The 16,856-nt window shown below is 35.4% G+C and overlaps 1 protein-coding gene, 2 non-coding genes and 2 pseudogenes across 3 annotated transcripts; 3 read left to right on the top strand and 2 right to left on the bottom strand.

The window, feature by feature from the left end:
* Positions 1 to 459: 459 nt before the first annotated feature.
* LOC123069408 (30S ribosomal protein S18, chloroplastic-like) lies at positions 460 to 1,448 on the bottom strand (annotated as a pseudogene).
* Positions 1,449 to 2,613: 1,165 nt separating this feature from the next.
* Positions 2,614 to 2,687, top strand: TRNAP-UGG (transfer RNA proline (anticodon UGG)). The gene has a single exon. It is a non-coding gene; the product is annotated as a tRNA-Pro (tRNA).
* A 139-nt stretch (positions 2,688 to 2,826) lies between these two features.
* Positions 2,827 to 2,900, top strand: TRNAW-CCA (transfer RNA tryptophan (anticodon CCA)). The gene has a single exon. It is a non-coding gene; the product is annotated as a tRNA-Trp (tRNA).
* A 7,473-nt stretch (positions 2,901 to 10,373) lies between these two features.
* LOC123069406 (ribulose bisphosphate carboxylase large chain-like) lies at positions 10,374 to 12,371 on the bottom strand. The gene is made up of 2 exons (XM_044492257.1): positions 11,620 to 12,371; positions 10,374 to 11,076 (listed from the first exon to the last, which is right to left on the bottom strand). Exons 1-2 carry the CDS (start codon positions 12,354 to 12,356, stop codon positions 10,380 to 10,382), a joined length of 1,434 nt encoding a protein of 477 aa, XP_044348192.1. The 5' UTR covers positions 12,357 to 12,371; the 3' UTR covers positions 10,374 to 10,379.
* A 750-nt stretch (positions 12,372 to 13,121) lies between these two features.
* Positions 13,122 to 14,633, top strand: LOC123069407 (ATP synthase subunit beta, chloroplastic-like; annotated as a pseudogene).
* The last annotated feature ends 2,223 nt before the right edge of the window (positions 14,634 to 16,856 follow it).

Here is a 16,856-nt window from a genome sequence, read left to right as displayed (position 1 = left end):
GTATAGAAATAACTAAACGGAGTGGAATAAAAAATCGTGGTTGGGAAGGTTACTATAGCAAAAGCCATTGGAATTAATATTTTATATATCGGAATAATTAGTTTTGTTATTAATGAGAAAAAGGGTGGCTAAAAGAAGAGAAATCATTAGTTATTCATTAAGGTTAATTTGATTCAATGACCAGAGTTCCGCGAGGATATATAGCCCGGAGACGACGAACAAAAATGCGTTCATTTGCCTCAAACTTTAGAGGGGCTCATTTAAGACTTAATCGAATGATTACCCAACAGGTAAAAAGAGCTTTTGTTTCCTCTCATCGAGATAGAGGTAGGCAAAAGAGGGATTTTCGTCGTTTGTGGATCACTCAGATAAATGCAGCAACGCGGGTATATAAAGTATTCGATAGTTATAGTAAATTAATACACAACCTGTACAAGAAGAAATTCATTCTTAATCGTAAAATGCTTGCACAAGTAGCTGTATCAAATCCAAATAATCTTTACACGATTTCCAATAAAATAAAGATCATCAATTAAAAGTATAAATAAAGTAATATACTGGAATAAAAAAAGATGAATTCCCGGAGAGGGAACTCCGGGAAGATACAATAAATTAAGATTAAGTGGTAGGAATCAACAAGCTGGATTACTTTCTTTATAATATATATAGGTCTGGCCCTTTCGAATTCGAATAAAACATCAACAATCAGAACTTAAGTTCCGGTTGTTGTTTCTTAAATTTTGGTTGTTGTTTCTTAAGTTTCGGTTGGAATTGTACTTTTGCGTTAATTGAGGAATATGTCTATTTTTCTGGGTCTAGAACCTGTAATTATTGAAATTGACTGGGCTTGAAATTGCTTTTCGTTCTCATAGTTACGAAACGGTAAGAAAGATAAAATACGAGCATGTTTTATAGCAAGAGTAATTAATCGTTGTTGTTTCAAGGTTAATCTATTTATTCGTCTCGATAATATTTTTCCTTGTTCACTAATAAATCTATTAATTAAACTCATGTTTCTATAATCAATTCGATCTCTCGGGCCAATCCGAGGACGCCTACGAAAAGGTTGTTTAGATTTACGAAAAGGTTGCTTGAATTTACGAAAAGTTTGCTTGGATTTACGAAAGGGTTGCTTGGATTTATTAAAATTTTGCTTGGATTTACTAAAGGGTTGCTTAGATTTAAGAAAAGGTTGTTTAGATGTATACATGATTTATTCCTTATTTAAAATTTGAAAATTTGAAAATTCACTTCTTTATTTTATTAATTTAGGATCCAGAAGAAGTAGTTTTTCTTTGATCCATATCTTATTTGATTCATATTATAGTATATGAATACCCTCTATACATATGAAATAATATCTACCGGAAATCAGATGAGTTGATTTGTATTTTGTATTCTATACTATGTTTTCTTTATATATTGAATATGAAGTTCTTACTCTTTCTGTTGTTTGGAAAGATCGAACACACGATGTTCCTATTTCTTTATTTCGTGATGAGTCATATGCTTGCGACAATAACGACAAAAATTTTTGAATTCTAATTGTCCGGGTGTATTGTGGCGATTCTTTTGAGTACTGTATCTAGAAATCCCCGTCGATTCCTCATTGGCACCTTTTTGAACACAACTGATGTATTCCAAAATAACTCTGATTCTAACATCTTTTCCCTTGGCCATGAACCTCCTTTTCTTTTTGGATTGACTTAACTTAATTATTCTACTTATTCTTTCATTCTTCTATTTTGAATCCGAAGAAGAAGAATAAAATTCATTAGAATATTTTTTTTATTCTTAAATTAAGTAATAAAAAATAGAGAAATAATTAAAGAATACAATCCTTGTTGAATTAGCAAAGATTTTGGTTCGAAATCCTTTCATTTAATTAGCCAGCCCCGCCTTTTCTATGCTCTAATTTCTGAGGCCTTATTTAGCTTGGGTACCCCTTTAAATTGAATTTCTATTTTCAAAAATGGGGTTTACCAAATTTTTAATGACTCTGAGGTTCAACCCAATCCATCTTTTCTTTCCTTTTCCTTCCGATACTAAAAAAAGATTGAAAAGGATCAAATTTTGTCATATCACGAAGAAATCTATCCCTTCCATAGCAATAACTAGAATTAAAAAAAGGGAATGACAAAGCATCTGGGAATAAACGATTAATTTCTATCAATAAACCTTCTAAAGCACCAAACCATAGAGTACTTAGCACGGGTGCTACAGAGAGATATGTTTTTATATCCCGCATTGAAAATCCTCCTTCCTTGTTGGAATACATATATGATCATAAACTCTTGCCCAAGATTGTTATGCTATATATAAAATGAACCATATCGACGAAATTTTCCTATCCCTAAAAAAGAAAAAGATGACCCCTTCTTCCTATATATTACCAAGGAAAAGTAATCCTTCTTTTATAGGCCAAATTATATTGGATTTTATATGTATATAATTCCTTAATTATATGAGACCAAAAAGAAGAAATGACATGAGGGTTCTATATATAGATAGAGAAAGAAAGAAGAAGAAAATAGAAAGAACAAGAAAATTATGATGTGGAAAAGAAGACAGGAATTGTGTACAATGGCATTGTACAACAATTTAATTTCGAAAAGGGATGTAGCGCAGCTTGGTAGCGCGTTTGTTTTGGGTACAAAATGTCACAGGTTCAAATCCTGTCATCCCTACCTATTACTTCTTTCTTCTTTATAGGAAGTAGCGACGAGATCAATTAAAGTAAAGTGGGTATAACTTGAATTTGTGGAGACTATACGTACGTGAGATACATTAGGAATAGAAAAATATTTTCTTTTTGAATGAATGAAAGCGCTCTTAGTTCAGTTCGGTAGAATGCGGGTCTCCAAAACCCGATGTCGTAGGTTCAAATCCTACAGAGCGTGATTCCATCTATCTTATGTCGAAGCAGAGTAAAATAACTTAACAAAATTGAATTGTAACTCCAATTTCAATTTGACCTCCTCTCTGGTCTGGAGGAGGTCAATCAAAAAAAATGACTCAATCAAAGATCCAACTGACCCCCACGCATGTATTGCAAATACGCAGTCACGAATAATCCCGCTAAAGTAATAGGAATTAGTCCTAAGACGATTCCAAATAGAAAAACTTCAATCATTTCGATTTGTTCGAGGGGATAAAAAAAGAGGTACGATCTATCCCTAAATAGTACTCTAAATTATCCACGAATCTCAATGACCAAGAAAAGAATTCCTAATTAGTCTGGAAAAGAGTCGTAGAATGCCAGGAATCCCAAAGAAAGATTTTTCTTTTCTGAATTATAATTATTCAGTCAATTCAAATAAGGTGTATCTTGTTCAAGCCAATAAATAGAGCTGGGGTTATAGTTAAAGCAGCCAGTAGAAAACCAAAATAACTAGTTAAAGTAAGCATGAAAGAGTTAAATTCCATTTTTTTTACTACACTACATATGTTGGTAAAGCATTTACCTAAGTTATGGAAAATTCATAATTCATCAGTTATTTTAGATAATACTAAAAAACAAGATAGAGTAAGATACAGAAGTGTAAAAGAAAGTGGATTCATCAGATGATACATGAGTCCCTAATTCTGAATCAAGAGATTTGTTGTGGAATTTGTCAATTGAGTAAAGTAATAATATTAAGAACTAGATCATCTAACCCCATTGAATGAAAAAATGAAATTCGATTTTCAAGGAAACTTTTGAATAAGAGATAAATAAACAATTGAATTGAAAAAAAAACTTCTTTCTATTTTGGATAATTTCTTTTTCAATAGGACCCTCTTTTTGGAGTGAACGATCGAATATTCCCCTATTCCTTCTTATTTTAACTGATTGTATTCCATATGGAATAAGAGGAGAACAAAAGCATTCCACGACCTGCCAAGGGGCTGTTAAAAAAAGAAAGCTCTTCCTTGAATTTACTTTATTTTTATTCCTTTTTCGAACTCCAACCAAAGTAGATTCGAAGACAAGTCACTTCAATTATCCTTTTAAGTTCTATTCTATCTTCTGTCTTTCCCTATTTCATCTCGTAAAGTTCCGCGCTCGTAGTTTGGTCAAGAAAGTTAGGCCTAATCCAACAAACAATACAAGGATTAATTACGAATTATGAAAGGATAGATTTCACATATACTTGTCCTTGTATTGTGTCAGTATGAGAATATCCTTCCTAAATTATTTATCCAAACCTATTGATCATTAACTTAGATTTTCCCAAGATTTTGGCTGCTATTCCGAATTACTCTATTATTCCGAAGCCAATGAAAGGTAAGTAGAACCTACAAAAATGGGGTTTTCTATTGATGCCTTGAATAACATATAGCTTACCTATAGACAAAAAATAAAAAAAATAAAAAAGTAATTATGTTTCGGAACCAGGCAAAACCAGATTGTTGTGCCACAGGAAGGATAGCTATACTAATTCGGTATACTCAAAATACACCTTTGGTAGAAAATTGACAATCTCATAAGGATGAAATATCAGTAATTTTCTATTTACTGGTCGATCCCATCTTTTACGGAATCAATTCCTTTTTTGAATGTACAAAAATTTTGGGAGTTCAGCATGTCTGGAAGCATGGGAGAATGTTCTTTTGCTGATATTATTACCAGTATTCGATACTGGGTTATTCATAGCATTACTATACCTTCCCTATTCATTGCGGGTTGGTTATTTGTCAGTACGGGTTTAGCTTATGACGTGTTTGGAAGTCCTAGGCCAAACGAGTATTTCACGGAAAGCCGACAAGGAATTCCGTTAATAACCGACCGTTTTGATTCTTTAGAACAACTCGATGAATTTAGTAGATCCTTTTAGGAGGCCCTCAATGACCATAGATCGAACCTATCCTATTTTCACAGTGCGATGGCTGGCTATTCACGGACTAGCTGTACCTACTGTTTTTTTCTTGGGATCAATATCAGCAATGCGGTTCATCCAACGATAAACCAAATTCCAACTATAGAACTATGACACAATCAAACCCGAATGAAACAAAATGTTGAATTGAATCGTACCAGTCTATACTGGGGTTTATTACTCATTTTTGTACTTGCTGTTTTATTTTCCAATTACTTCTTCAATTGAGAGAAAGAAAGAGACTAATAAGAATTCTCTTATCCCATTTGGAAGGATACCGTCCTTATAACTACTCATGAATGTTTTTGTCTCTAGCATGACCAATTGATAAAATGTGGAGGAAAGTAGGGGAAATGGCCGATACTACTGGAAGAATTCCTCTTTGGCTGATAGGTACTGTAGCCGGTATTGCTGTGATTGGTTTAGTAGGTGTTTTCTTTTATGGTTCATATTCTGGATTGGGTTCATCTCGATAGTAATCGGAGGGACCAGATTGTAAACATGAAAAAGTAGGAGCTTAGCGGGTCCTTACCCCCCTTTATCTGATTAGAGCGGAAAGGACCCGCGGAATTTTTACTCTTATAACGCGAATTGATTCTATTCGATTCACTCTTATGAAGCAACAAGAAAAAGAGATCACTCGAGGATCCAATATCTTATTCCACGAAGGAAGTATCCTGAAAATCCTTGATTTAGTTTCGAGTAATAAACTAATAAAACCTTAATCAAAACTATTCAACTAGCCTAAAAAAAACCTTCAATGGAAGAGTTTACTTTTTTTTTGCAAAATTTCTGTAAATTTGAAGTTAAACTTAATTAAACAAGCCAAGCAATTCTATTTGTTCACAATCACAAGAAATTTGTCCCCCGCCATATTTTCTTCCCCTCTGTTTTTCCACTACCTCGGCTAAACCTAAGCAAAAGAAAAAGAGGTCCAAGAGACAGACCCGAATAAAGAAGAAATAGTAATCTTTGACGAATTAGGAAGAAAAAGGATTCTTATTTTGATACAAGAAGAATCGGCACAAGAAAAAGCCTTTTTCTTGTGCCGAATAGACGATTAAGAAGACCTGCAATCCCTCCAAAAAGGAAGAAAATTTAATTTTATTGTTCTCGCCTTTGCCTTGGATTCTCTTCTTTTGCATGGGATATAAATAAGGAATTCCAGACATCTCATAAACAAAAAATAGTCTAAACAAAAAAGGATTTCCAAAATAGATCATAGATAATTCTAGCAATTGCCAATAAATCGAGGCTTTTTACCAACTTGATGGTAAGAAATCGCGAGACCTAGAAATTCATTTCGTACAATTGAACCTTTTCAAACTGTTTCTTTTTGAGAACCAAAAAACTTGTGCCAAAATAATGGATGCGAAGAAGAAGAAAAGGCCTTGGACACGTAATGGATCCTGAAGCACGATTTCTGCGTCCCCCTGACCAAAACCTCCCACATTAGGATTGCTTGTTAATGGTTGATCAAGCTTGATGGATTCCCCCTCTGAAACAAGAAGTTCTGGTCCGGGAGGTATAATATCAATCACTTGGCGTCCATCTGATGCATCAACTATGGATATTTCATACCCCCCTTTTTCTTTACGTAGTATTTTTCTTACTATACCTGTTGACGTAGCATTATAGACTGTATTGTTACTCTTGCTACCATCAGGATAGATCTGTCCTCTTCCTCGGTTTCCCCCTACATATATGGGATATTTTAAGAAATGAGCATCTTTCTTCGTAGCAGGATCAGGGGAAAGAATGGGAAAGACAATTTCACTATATTTCTTACCGGGAACAGGGCCTATCACAAGAATGTTTTTTTTATCGGGACGATAACTCTGAAAAGCAAGATTTCCTATCTTTTCTTTTAACTCAGGGGAAATACGATCGGCGGCGCTAATTCGAATCCCTCGGGCAAAATAAGAACAACACCTACATTCAACCCTCCCTTTTTTCCATTAGCAAGAACTTGTTTCAATTGCATATCATAAGGAATTCGAAGAACTGCTTCAAATACAGTATCGGGAAGCACAGCTTGGGGAACTTCAATATCGACGGGCTTGCTAGCTAAATGGCAATTGGCACATACAATTCGTCCAGTTGCTTCTCGTGGGTTTTCATAACCCTGCTGCGCAAAAATGGGATATGCATTTGAAATAGATGTCCGAGTTATTACGTATATCATGATCGATACAGAAATCGATCGAGTTATCTGTTCCTTTACCCAAGAAAAAGTATTTCTATTTTCCATGTCCAATCGCAGATCCCAGAATTTCTACAATAAATTAGATAGGTAGCTAAGCTAATCTAGTTCTCTATACACGAATCTGTTGTCATTCTACTGCAACAGTTGTACTGCAATGATGAATACCTTAAAGTAGGTATAAATAGAAAGAATTTTGCTAAAATGGAAAAGGGCTTTCTTTCTAAAAAAGATGCTTGCTAATTTGATTAATATTAATATCGGGAGATCGAATGAATTTATGCTTCACTAATTGAATGATAAATGACTACAAGCGAAGGAGATAGACGGTTTAAACAAAAAAAAGACCCAAAATTTCAAACATGTATCTAGAATTACTGGAAAACTACAAACAAAAATAGTGAAAATAAGCTCGTTAGGAGCCCATCCAAAATCGTTGTAGACCCAACGAATTACTAGTTCCCAACCACGGGTGGAGTGAAATCCAACAAAAAAATCAGTAACTAAAAGAATAAAAAAAGCTTTTATTGAGTCATTTAAATTATAGAAGAATTCCTGAACCCAAGAATTCAAAATGACAAGTTCCTCTTTACCCAGAAAAAAAGAACCACTTAGAATAGCCAAACAGATTATATTTGTCGAGAAATGCAAAATGGTATGGAGATGATCCTCATTATTTATTTTGACCCATTGTATTATTTCCTTGTGTATTCCTGTAGGAGGTTTTTGTACATGTGTCTTTAGTTTCCCTTTTATCATCTCGTCCAAGAGAGACAGTTCTTCTAATTCTATGAATCTTTCTAGAATCCTTTTCTCTTGAATATCAGTTAAGAGAGTTTCGGATTGCCTGGTATTCCACCAATTCTTAATCCAAAGTTCCAGACATTTGTTAAATGAGGAAGAGACCCCCCAAGGCAAAAGTACGATAAATACAAGATATAGTAAAGAAGGCAATGCTTTCTTTTTTTTCATTTTTGATCTGTAAATGGAGTTGTTAATGAATATGCTTCATTCGCTGACTCTATTCCATTCCCTGACTCTATATGATGATATTTCTATTTCATGATATTTCTATTTCTTTGAAGCAAAAACTCTATAGGTTTGATACCCTGTATCTATTCTTCTTTTTTGTATATTAGTTATTAGTGGAATTTCAGTGCATTGGGTTCTTTCTTAGATCTAGATGGAATGAAATAGTGAAATAGAATAAAAAAGCCCTTTCGGATGAAAAAGGAAGAATAGTATGCGATATATCTCACTTGGATAAAAAAATTAAAAGCAAATTTCTCTTATCCTCGTTTGTTCCTTCCTTTAGATAAATACTTAAAAATCCCCTTACAATAACAAACCCAATTTAGAAGGGACTTCCTCCCCGTGTTGAGAAAACTTTTCTTCTTCCAATTCTTCTTTTCTTCATTCAACTCAGTTCAAAAAAGATACCTCAAAATACTTCAATTGGTACGCGCAAGAAATAGGCCAATTCGACAGCTTTTTGTTCAATTTCTCGTGGAGTAAAAAATTTATCATCAGTACGAGTCAAGGGAATGATCCCCTGGCCCCGGATTTCCATAAAAAGAATACGACGAGGATAAAGACCCTCTTTAACCTGAATTCTAATTGATTGGATATCTCGCATAAGGAATCGAAGGAAGACGCGACGTTTTATTCCAGGGAATCCCCAACGAAAAATGCACACTATTCCCTCTTTTCTATCGAATCGGTCATAACCACTACCTACATTCCACAAAATAGTACACCACAAGTAGGAGCTAATGAATAGGCATGCGATTCCGTAGAAAGACATCACGACCCCCTGCGGAAAAAAAAGAATTTCTTGAGATGGAAGTATAGATATAATATTCTTACCAAGATAACTGGAAATCCCAACCGATAAGAATCCTAGTGAACCTAGAAAAAGAATACAGGCCCAGAAAAAATTACCCCTTTTTCGAGAACCTTTTAGAAGTTCTACCCATATGTGTTCTGATCGCCAATTCATATTAGATATACTAAATCCAGCAGCGGTCGATTGAAATTGAGAGAATAAGCTAAATAATTTTGACTTCACTTTTTTTGATTCTGAAATCGCCTTCAGCAACTAGTACTCCTGTGAAATAATAGGTTAGATACATTGACTTTCTATTCAAAAAATATTCGTTGATTCAATTAAAATAAATAAAATAAAACTCGCTATACCTGGCTCTGCATATTCATGCATTTATGCTCGTAGCCTATATCCGCATCCATAACCGTTTTTCATTTGTGTGTAGAAAGTGTGTGTAGAAAAAGCCACATACCCTACCATATTATATTACTTACACTAAAAAATACTAGACAATCTTATTTTTTTGCACATAAAGAAATAAAGAAGTCATTGCAATTGCCGGAAATACTAAGCCTACTAAAGGCACGAAAATAGAAGGTAAGTTTAAATCCGTCATGGAATAGGTGTCTCAATTCAAATTTACTATTTCTATCTAGTCGAAAAATATCTTAAGATTCTTATGATATAATTAAGTATATCTATTATAAGGAATATTGACTATTGTATTGTATTTTTTATTTTTAGTTTGAAAAATATTCTGTAAAAAATGCTTCTTTTTTTACACACAGTTTGAGTCACTTGTTGACTCACGATTATGCCTGTTAAAAGTTTCAAACGTCCTCTTTTTTGAAATTGAAAGAGAGTCCTATAAAAAGGTCTAACTTCCAAACTATGTCTTTTTTCATTCATTCTCCTTTAGTTTTTTTCTCTATCTAGAAGTGGAATAGAATAACCCGGTTGAAGGGTAATGATCATACGTCTGTAATGCATTGTATGGCCCAGAATAGTTCCTATTCTTCTACCTTTTCCAGGTAGTCGATGGCTATTCACAGCTACCACCTTAACACCAAAGAAGAGTTCGACCCAATGCTTTATTTCTGTCTTAGTGAATCCCGATTCGACATTAAAAGTATATTGATTCTTTCCCAATAAACGAAGGCTTTTTTCTGTAAATACTGCATATTTGATTCCATTATCATATGATAATACTATATTTTATTATTTTATTTGTATTTCTTTATTGTATTATACCTTAATATATATACTCTAGATATATAGAATAGACGAATCTCGATTTGTCAAGTCTCATGATCATATCATGATCTATTTTTATTCGGCTCAATCTTTTTTAGAAAAAAAAAGATTGAGCCGAGTTTAATTGCAATCAATTAGAAGAATAAAGAAGAATTACTGCATTTCATAACTTATTTTTTTCTCTTTTTATTTCGTTTCTTTTTTATTTATACCTTCTCTTCTTTATCTTTAGTTTTATCTACTTATCAATAGTATCTACCGGCTCGAACTCGAATTTGATCGCCTTCCATACTTCACAAGCTGCGGCTAGTTCAGGACTCCATTTGCAAGCTGCTCGGATAATTTCATTACCTTCGCGAGCAAGATCGCGCCCTTCGTTACGAGCTTGTACACAGGCTTCTAAAGCCACTCGATTAGCTGTTGCACCAGGTGCATTTCCCCAAGGATGTCCTAAAGTTCCTCCACCAAATTGTAATACAGAATCGTCCCCAAAGATTTCGGTCAGAGCTGGCATATGCCAAACATGAATACCACCTAAAGCTACCGGTATAACACCTGGCATGGATACCCAGTCCTGAGTGAAAAAGATACCGCGAGCACGATCTTTTTCAATAAAATCATCGCGCAATAAATCAACAAAACCTAAAGTCATTTCGCGTTCCCCTTCTAACTTACCTACTACTGTACCGGAGTGGATATGATCTCCCCCAGACATACGCAATGCTTTAGCTAATACACGGAAATGCATACCATGATTTTTCTGTCTATCAATAACTGCATGCATTGCACGGTGAATGTGAAGAAGTAGGCCATTGTCGCGGCAATAATGAGCCAAAGTAGTATTTGCGGTGAATCCCCCAGTTAAGTAGTCATGCATTACAATAGGAACCCCTAATTCTCTTGCAAATACAGCTCTCTTAATCATTTCTTCACATGTACCCGCAGTCGCATTCAAGTAATGCCCCTTGATTTCACCGGTTTCGGCCTGTGATTTATAAATAGCTTCGGCACAAAAGACAAAACGGTCTCTCCAGCGCATAAATGGTTGTGAGTTTACGTTTTCATCATCTTTGGTAAAATCAAGTCCACCACGTCGACACTCATAACACGCTCTACCATAATTTTTTGCGGATAATCCCAATTTTGGTTTAATAGTACATCCCAATAAAGGACGACCATACTTGTTCAACTTATCTCTTTCAACTTGGATACCATGAGGCGGGCCTTGGAAAGTTTTTGAATAAGTAGGGGGAATTCGTAGATCCTCCAAACGTAGAGCACGTAGGGCTTTGAAACCAAATACGTTACCTACAATGGAAGTAAACATGTTAGTAACGGAACCCTCTTCAAATAGGTCTAATGGATAAGCTACATAACAGATCCATTGGCTGTCTTCCCCAGCAACAGGCTCGATGTGATAGCATCGTCCTTTGTAACGATCAAGACTGGTAAGTCCATCAGTCCAAACAGTTGTCCATGTACCCGCAGTCGCATTCAAGTAATGCCCCTTGATTTCACCGGTTTCGGCCTGTGATTTATAAATAGCTTCGGCACAAAAGACAAAACGGTCTCTCCAGCGCATAAATGGTTGTGAGTTTACGTTTTCATCATCTTTGGTAAAATCAAGTCCACCACGTAGACACTCATAACACGCTCTACCATAATTTTTTGCGGATAATCCCAATTTTGGTTTAATAGTACATCCCAATAAAGGACGACCATACTTGTTCAACTTATCTCTTTCAACTTGGATACCATGAGGCGGGCCTTGGAAAGTTTTTGAATAAGTAGGGGGAATTCGTAGATCCTCCAAACGTAGAGCACGTAGGGCTTTGAAACCAAATATGTTACCTACAATGGAAGTAAACATGTTAGTAACGGAACCCTCTTCAAATAGGTCTAATGGATAAGCTACATAACAGATCCATTGGCTGTCTTCCCCAGCAACAGGCTCGATGTGATAGCATCGTCCTTTGTAACGATCAAGACTGGTAAGTCCATCAGTCCAAATAGTTGTCCATGTACCAGTAGAAGATTCGGCAGCTACTGCAGCCCCTGCTTCTTCGGGCGGAACCCCAAGCTGAGGACTTACTCGGGATGCTGCCAAGATATCAGTATCCTTAGTTTCATACTCTGGGGTGTAGTAAGTCAATTTATAATCTTTAACACCAGCTTTAAATCCAACACCTGCTTTAGTTTCTGTTTGTGGTGACATAAGTCCCTCCCTATAACTCTTGAATTAATAATTCTCACAATAATAGGGTCTACTCAATGTTAATTAGGCGTAAATGAAACTTTAGCAAAAATCTCGTAAAACAAAAAGGATATTCAATTAATATAATATCAACTCATTAAAGAAAATTGAGGGCATGCTTAGGTTAATGAATATGTTTCATTCATATATAATGCGTACAGCCTGTGTATGTTCTATCCTATAGGAATTCCACTATAGGAATTCGATAGGAATTGAGTTGTTGTTATGGTAAGTTAACACGGTTCGTTATTAAACCATGGATTTGATTTACCAAATCCATAATTATTGTATACTCTTTGATAGATATAGCGCAACCCAAATTAATTCCTAATCCTTATTTCAAAAGTTCTTAATAGTTCTCTTTTCTTATTTTGAATGCAAATACCTAACTAAATACTAATAAAATTCTTTGTTGACAGCAATCTATGCTTCACAGTAGTATATATTTTGTATATCGAAGTCCTAGATAGGAAAGTAGAGTAGGCACAGATCCTCCACAAAAGGCAAAATGTATATGAAAAGAAGATTGATTGAACTTTCCAACGGACTCATTCCATGAGTAAACGATTGAATGGGATTCGCTTGGGCAACGAAATCAAGTCCTGGTCCCCTTTTCTCTCTTATTGAATTAACTAATTCATTTCCTTTTTACTTTTGGATTTTTTTTATTTGATTTGGCATTATTCAACAATAAAAAAAAGAAAATTTCGACAAATTCCTTTTTTTAATTATGTGATAATTATGAGAACCAATCCTACTACTTCTCCTCCCGGGGCTTCCACAATTGAAGAAAAAAGTACAGGTCGTATCGATCAAATTATTGGACCCGTGCTGGATGTCACTTTTCCCCCAGGCATGTTACCTTATATTTATAACGCTTTGGAAGTCCAGAGAAGAGACACTGACAATAAGCAAATTAATGTGACTTGTGAGGTACAACAATTATTAGGAAATAATCGAGTTAGAGCTGTAGCTATGAGTGCTACGGACGGGTTGATGAGAGGAATGGAAGTGATTGACACGGGAGCTCCTCTCAGTGTTCCGGTCGGTGGAGCTACTCTTGGACGAATTTTCAACGTTCTTGGGGAGCCTGTTGACAATTTGGGTCCTGTAGATAGTAGTGCAATGTTCCCTATTCATAGATCTGCGCCTGCCTTTATCGAGTTAGATACGAAATTATCCATCTTTGAAACAGGTATTAAGGTCGTCGATCTTTTAGCTCCTTATCGACATGGAGGAAAAATAGGACTATTTGGGGGGGCTGGAGTAGGTAAAACAGTACTGATCGTGGAATTAATCAATAACATTGCTAAAGCTCATGGGGGCGTATCCGTATTTGGTGGAGTAGGGGAACGGACTCGTGAAGGAAATGATCTTTATATGGAAATGAAGGAATCCAGAGTAATTAATGAAAAAAATATTGAGGAATCAAAGGTAGCTCCAGTCTATGGCCAAATGAATGAACCACCGGGAGCTCGTATGAGAGTTGGTTTAACTGCCCTAACTATGGCGGAATATTTCCGAGATGTTAATAAGCAAGACGTGCTTTTATTTATCGATAATGTCTTTCGTTTTGTTCAAGCAGGATCTGAGGTATCCGCTTTATTAGGGAGAATGCCCTCCATAGTGGGTTATCAACCTACTCTTAGTACAGAAATGGGTTCTTTGCAAGAAAGAATTGCTTCTACTAAAAAGGGATCTATAACTTCGATTCAAGCAGTTTATGTACCTGCAGACGATTTGACCAACCCTGCCCCTGCCACAACATTTGCACATTTGGATGCTACTATCGTACTTTCCAGAGGATTAGCTTCCAAGGGTATTTATCCAGCAGTAGATCCTTTAGATTCAACCTCGACTATGTTACAGCCTCGGATCGTTGGCAACGAACATTATGAAACTGCGCAAAGAGTTAAGGAAACTTTACAACGTTACAAAGAACTTCAGGACATTATTGCAATTCTTGGCTTGGATGAATTATCGGAAGAGGGTCATTAAACTGTAGCAAGAGCAAGAAAAATTGAGCGTTTCTTATCACAACCGTTCTTTGTGGCAGAAGTTTTTACTGGTTCTCCAGGAAAGTATGTTGCTCTTGCGGAAACTATTAGGGGATTTCAACTAATCCTTTCCGGAGAATTAGACGGCCTACCTGAACAGGCTTTTTATTTGGTGGGTAACATCGATGAAGCTAGCACGAAAGCTATAACCTTAGAAGAGGAGAACAAATCGCAGAAATGAAATTAAATCTTTATGTACTGACTCCTAAGCGAATTATTTGGGATTGTGAGGTGAAAGAAATCATTTTATCCACTAATAGTGGCCAAATTGGCGTATTACCAAACCACGCCCCCATTAACACAGCAGTAGATATGGGTCCTTTGAGAATATGCCTCCTCAACGACCAATGGTTAACAGCGGTTCTGTGGAGCGGTTTTGCGAGAATAGTTAATAATGAGATCATCATTTTAGGAAATGATGTGGAACTGTGTAGTGATATTGATCCGGAAGAAGCTCAAAAGGCACTTGAAATAGCCGAAGCTAACTTGAGTAAAGCTGAGGGTACGAAAGATTTGGTTGAAGCGAAGCTCGCTCTCAGACGAGCTAGGATACGAATCGAGGCTGTCAATTGGATTCCCCCATCCAATTGAAGACAATCCAGTGGTTTATAGTTGATACAAAGAAAAAGGGAAGAGGGGTAGAAAAAGTTATTAGATAGTGAAGCGAAGTAAGTCCAATGCTATCTAGTAATTTTTCTACCTACTTACCTACTATTGGATTTGAACCAATGACTCCCGCCGTATGAAAGCAATACTCTAACCACTGAGTTAAGTAGGCAATTTATCACCACAAAGGAAGACCCATTACTTCCATCGATTATATATTGAATCCCTTTTCTAAGCAATACCGCTCTGTTATTGGTCTGTTATATACTAAATACTAAACTAAATACTAAACAGATACAGATCAAAGGGGTATCCTCTGGCATTAGAAAATATTCATCTTGACAAGAAATTATCTATATGTTAAGATATCTCTGATAAGGGCTATAGCTCAGTTCAGTAGAGCAACTCGTTTACACGTGCGCCAATGCTTTTCAAAGGAGCTTATTATGCAATGAACATAATCGATCTTATTGCAAAATCAATGTCTTACTTCATAGATTCGAGAGAATAGGAGAACAGTAGCCTGACAAATAGTCGGTTCAGTCCGATTCAGGTGCCAATTCAGGTGCCTAATCAAATAGAACCCTTATGGATTTGCTAGTTGATAAGGTAAATATCCAGCCCACTAAATGCTAGGCGTAATGAGGATAAGGGCCTCCAAAAAACTTATTTTCGTTCTATGAACTTTAAGGTGTATGAAGTCTCATAGTTAACTCTTGCAGTGGAACGATAGAGACTCCATTTCATTTAGGTTGATTTAATTTAGACCGGAGGCAGACCTAAGTCAAGGTAATCCTCCTTTGAAACACTTTGGTATTGCTCCTAGATAGATCATAATAAAAAAATCAATCAGAGCACAGGGAGCCATCTCATTATCTTTCCGTAAAGAAAAAGTATGGTGGACTAACTGATCTTTAAATCAGTTTATGAAAGAGCCCAATGCAAAAAAATGCATGTTGGGTCTTTGAAACAGTTCAAATCATTTCGATAATAATCCGTTTGATCTGTTTTACCGAGAAGGTCTACGGTTCGAATCCGTATAGCCCTAATATGCCCTTTTTAGATTTTAGGATCTCTATCCTATGTTTTCTTTAGTTTAGTATAGTTTTCATTTTCTCATTAGTATTTGTTTATAGACTGGATAGGCGCCTGCGACATAGAATAGAGATAAAAGCATTACAAAAGGCTCATTCATCGAAAATCAAAATCATACAGACAGGAAAAGAAAAACGAATTTCTATCAAATCAATAGAAGAAAGGATCCTTTCCCTGATTTGAATCCCGTCCTCCTTCAAATAGGATATCTCTAGACTTCCCTATAATAACTGCAATGATTTTATCCATTTTGCGAATTCCTACTTTGTTTTAAGTATATTTATTACTTTGTTTATAGATACATTATGTAAATTGATCAAATTTAAATAGAAAAAATAAAGTAAAGAGTAAATAAGAAAACAGAATATTCTGTCTCATAGTTCTGAAATAGAGTTCTTTATTTTTATTTTATAGTATTACTTCTCATTAATTCTACTGCATAGATTAGTCCTACTATCTTAATTAGGTTCTAATTTAGTAGTATTCTCATTTTTATTTAATAGTCTCTTATTATTTTATTATTAAATATTAAATAAAGGATAGAGCTATTCTTTTTTCTAGAGATTCTAGAGAAAGCGAGACAAAGTGAAACGAGAAAGTTTTCTTTATATAAGAATTAGATCTACATACACCATATCTAAATAGAATGGAAATCCAAAAGAAAGGGAGTTGGGATTCCATTGGATGAATCTTTAAAGAAGAT

The sequence above is a fragment of the Triticum aestivum genome, chromosome 3B (genome assembly GCF_018294505.1).
Source record: "Triticum aestivum cultivar Chinese Spring chromosome 3B, IWGSC CS RefSeq v2.1, whole genome shotgun sequence".
Lineage (NCBI taxonomy): Eukaryota > Viridiplantae > Streptophyta > Magnoliopsida > Poales > Poaceae > Triticum > Triticum aestivum.
This window is presented reverse-complemented; position numbering and strand designations above follow the sequence as displayed.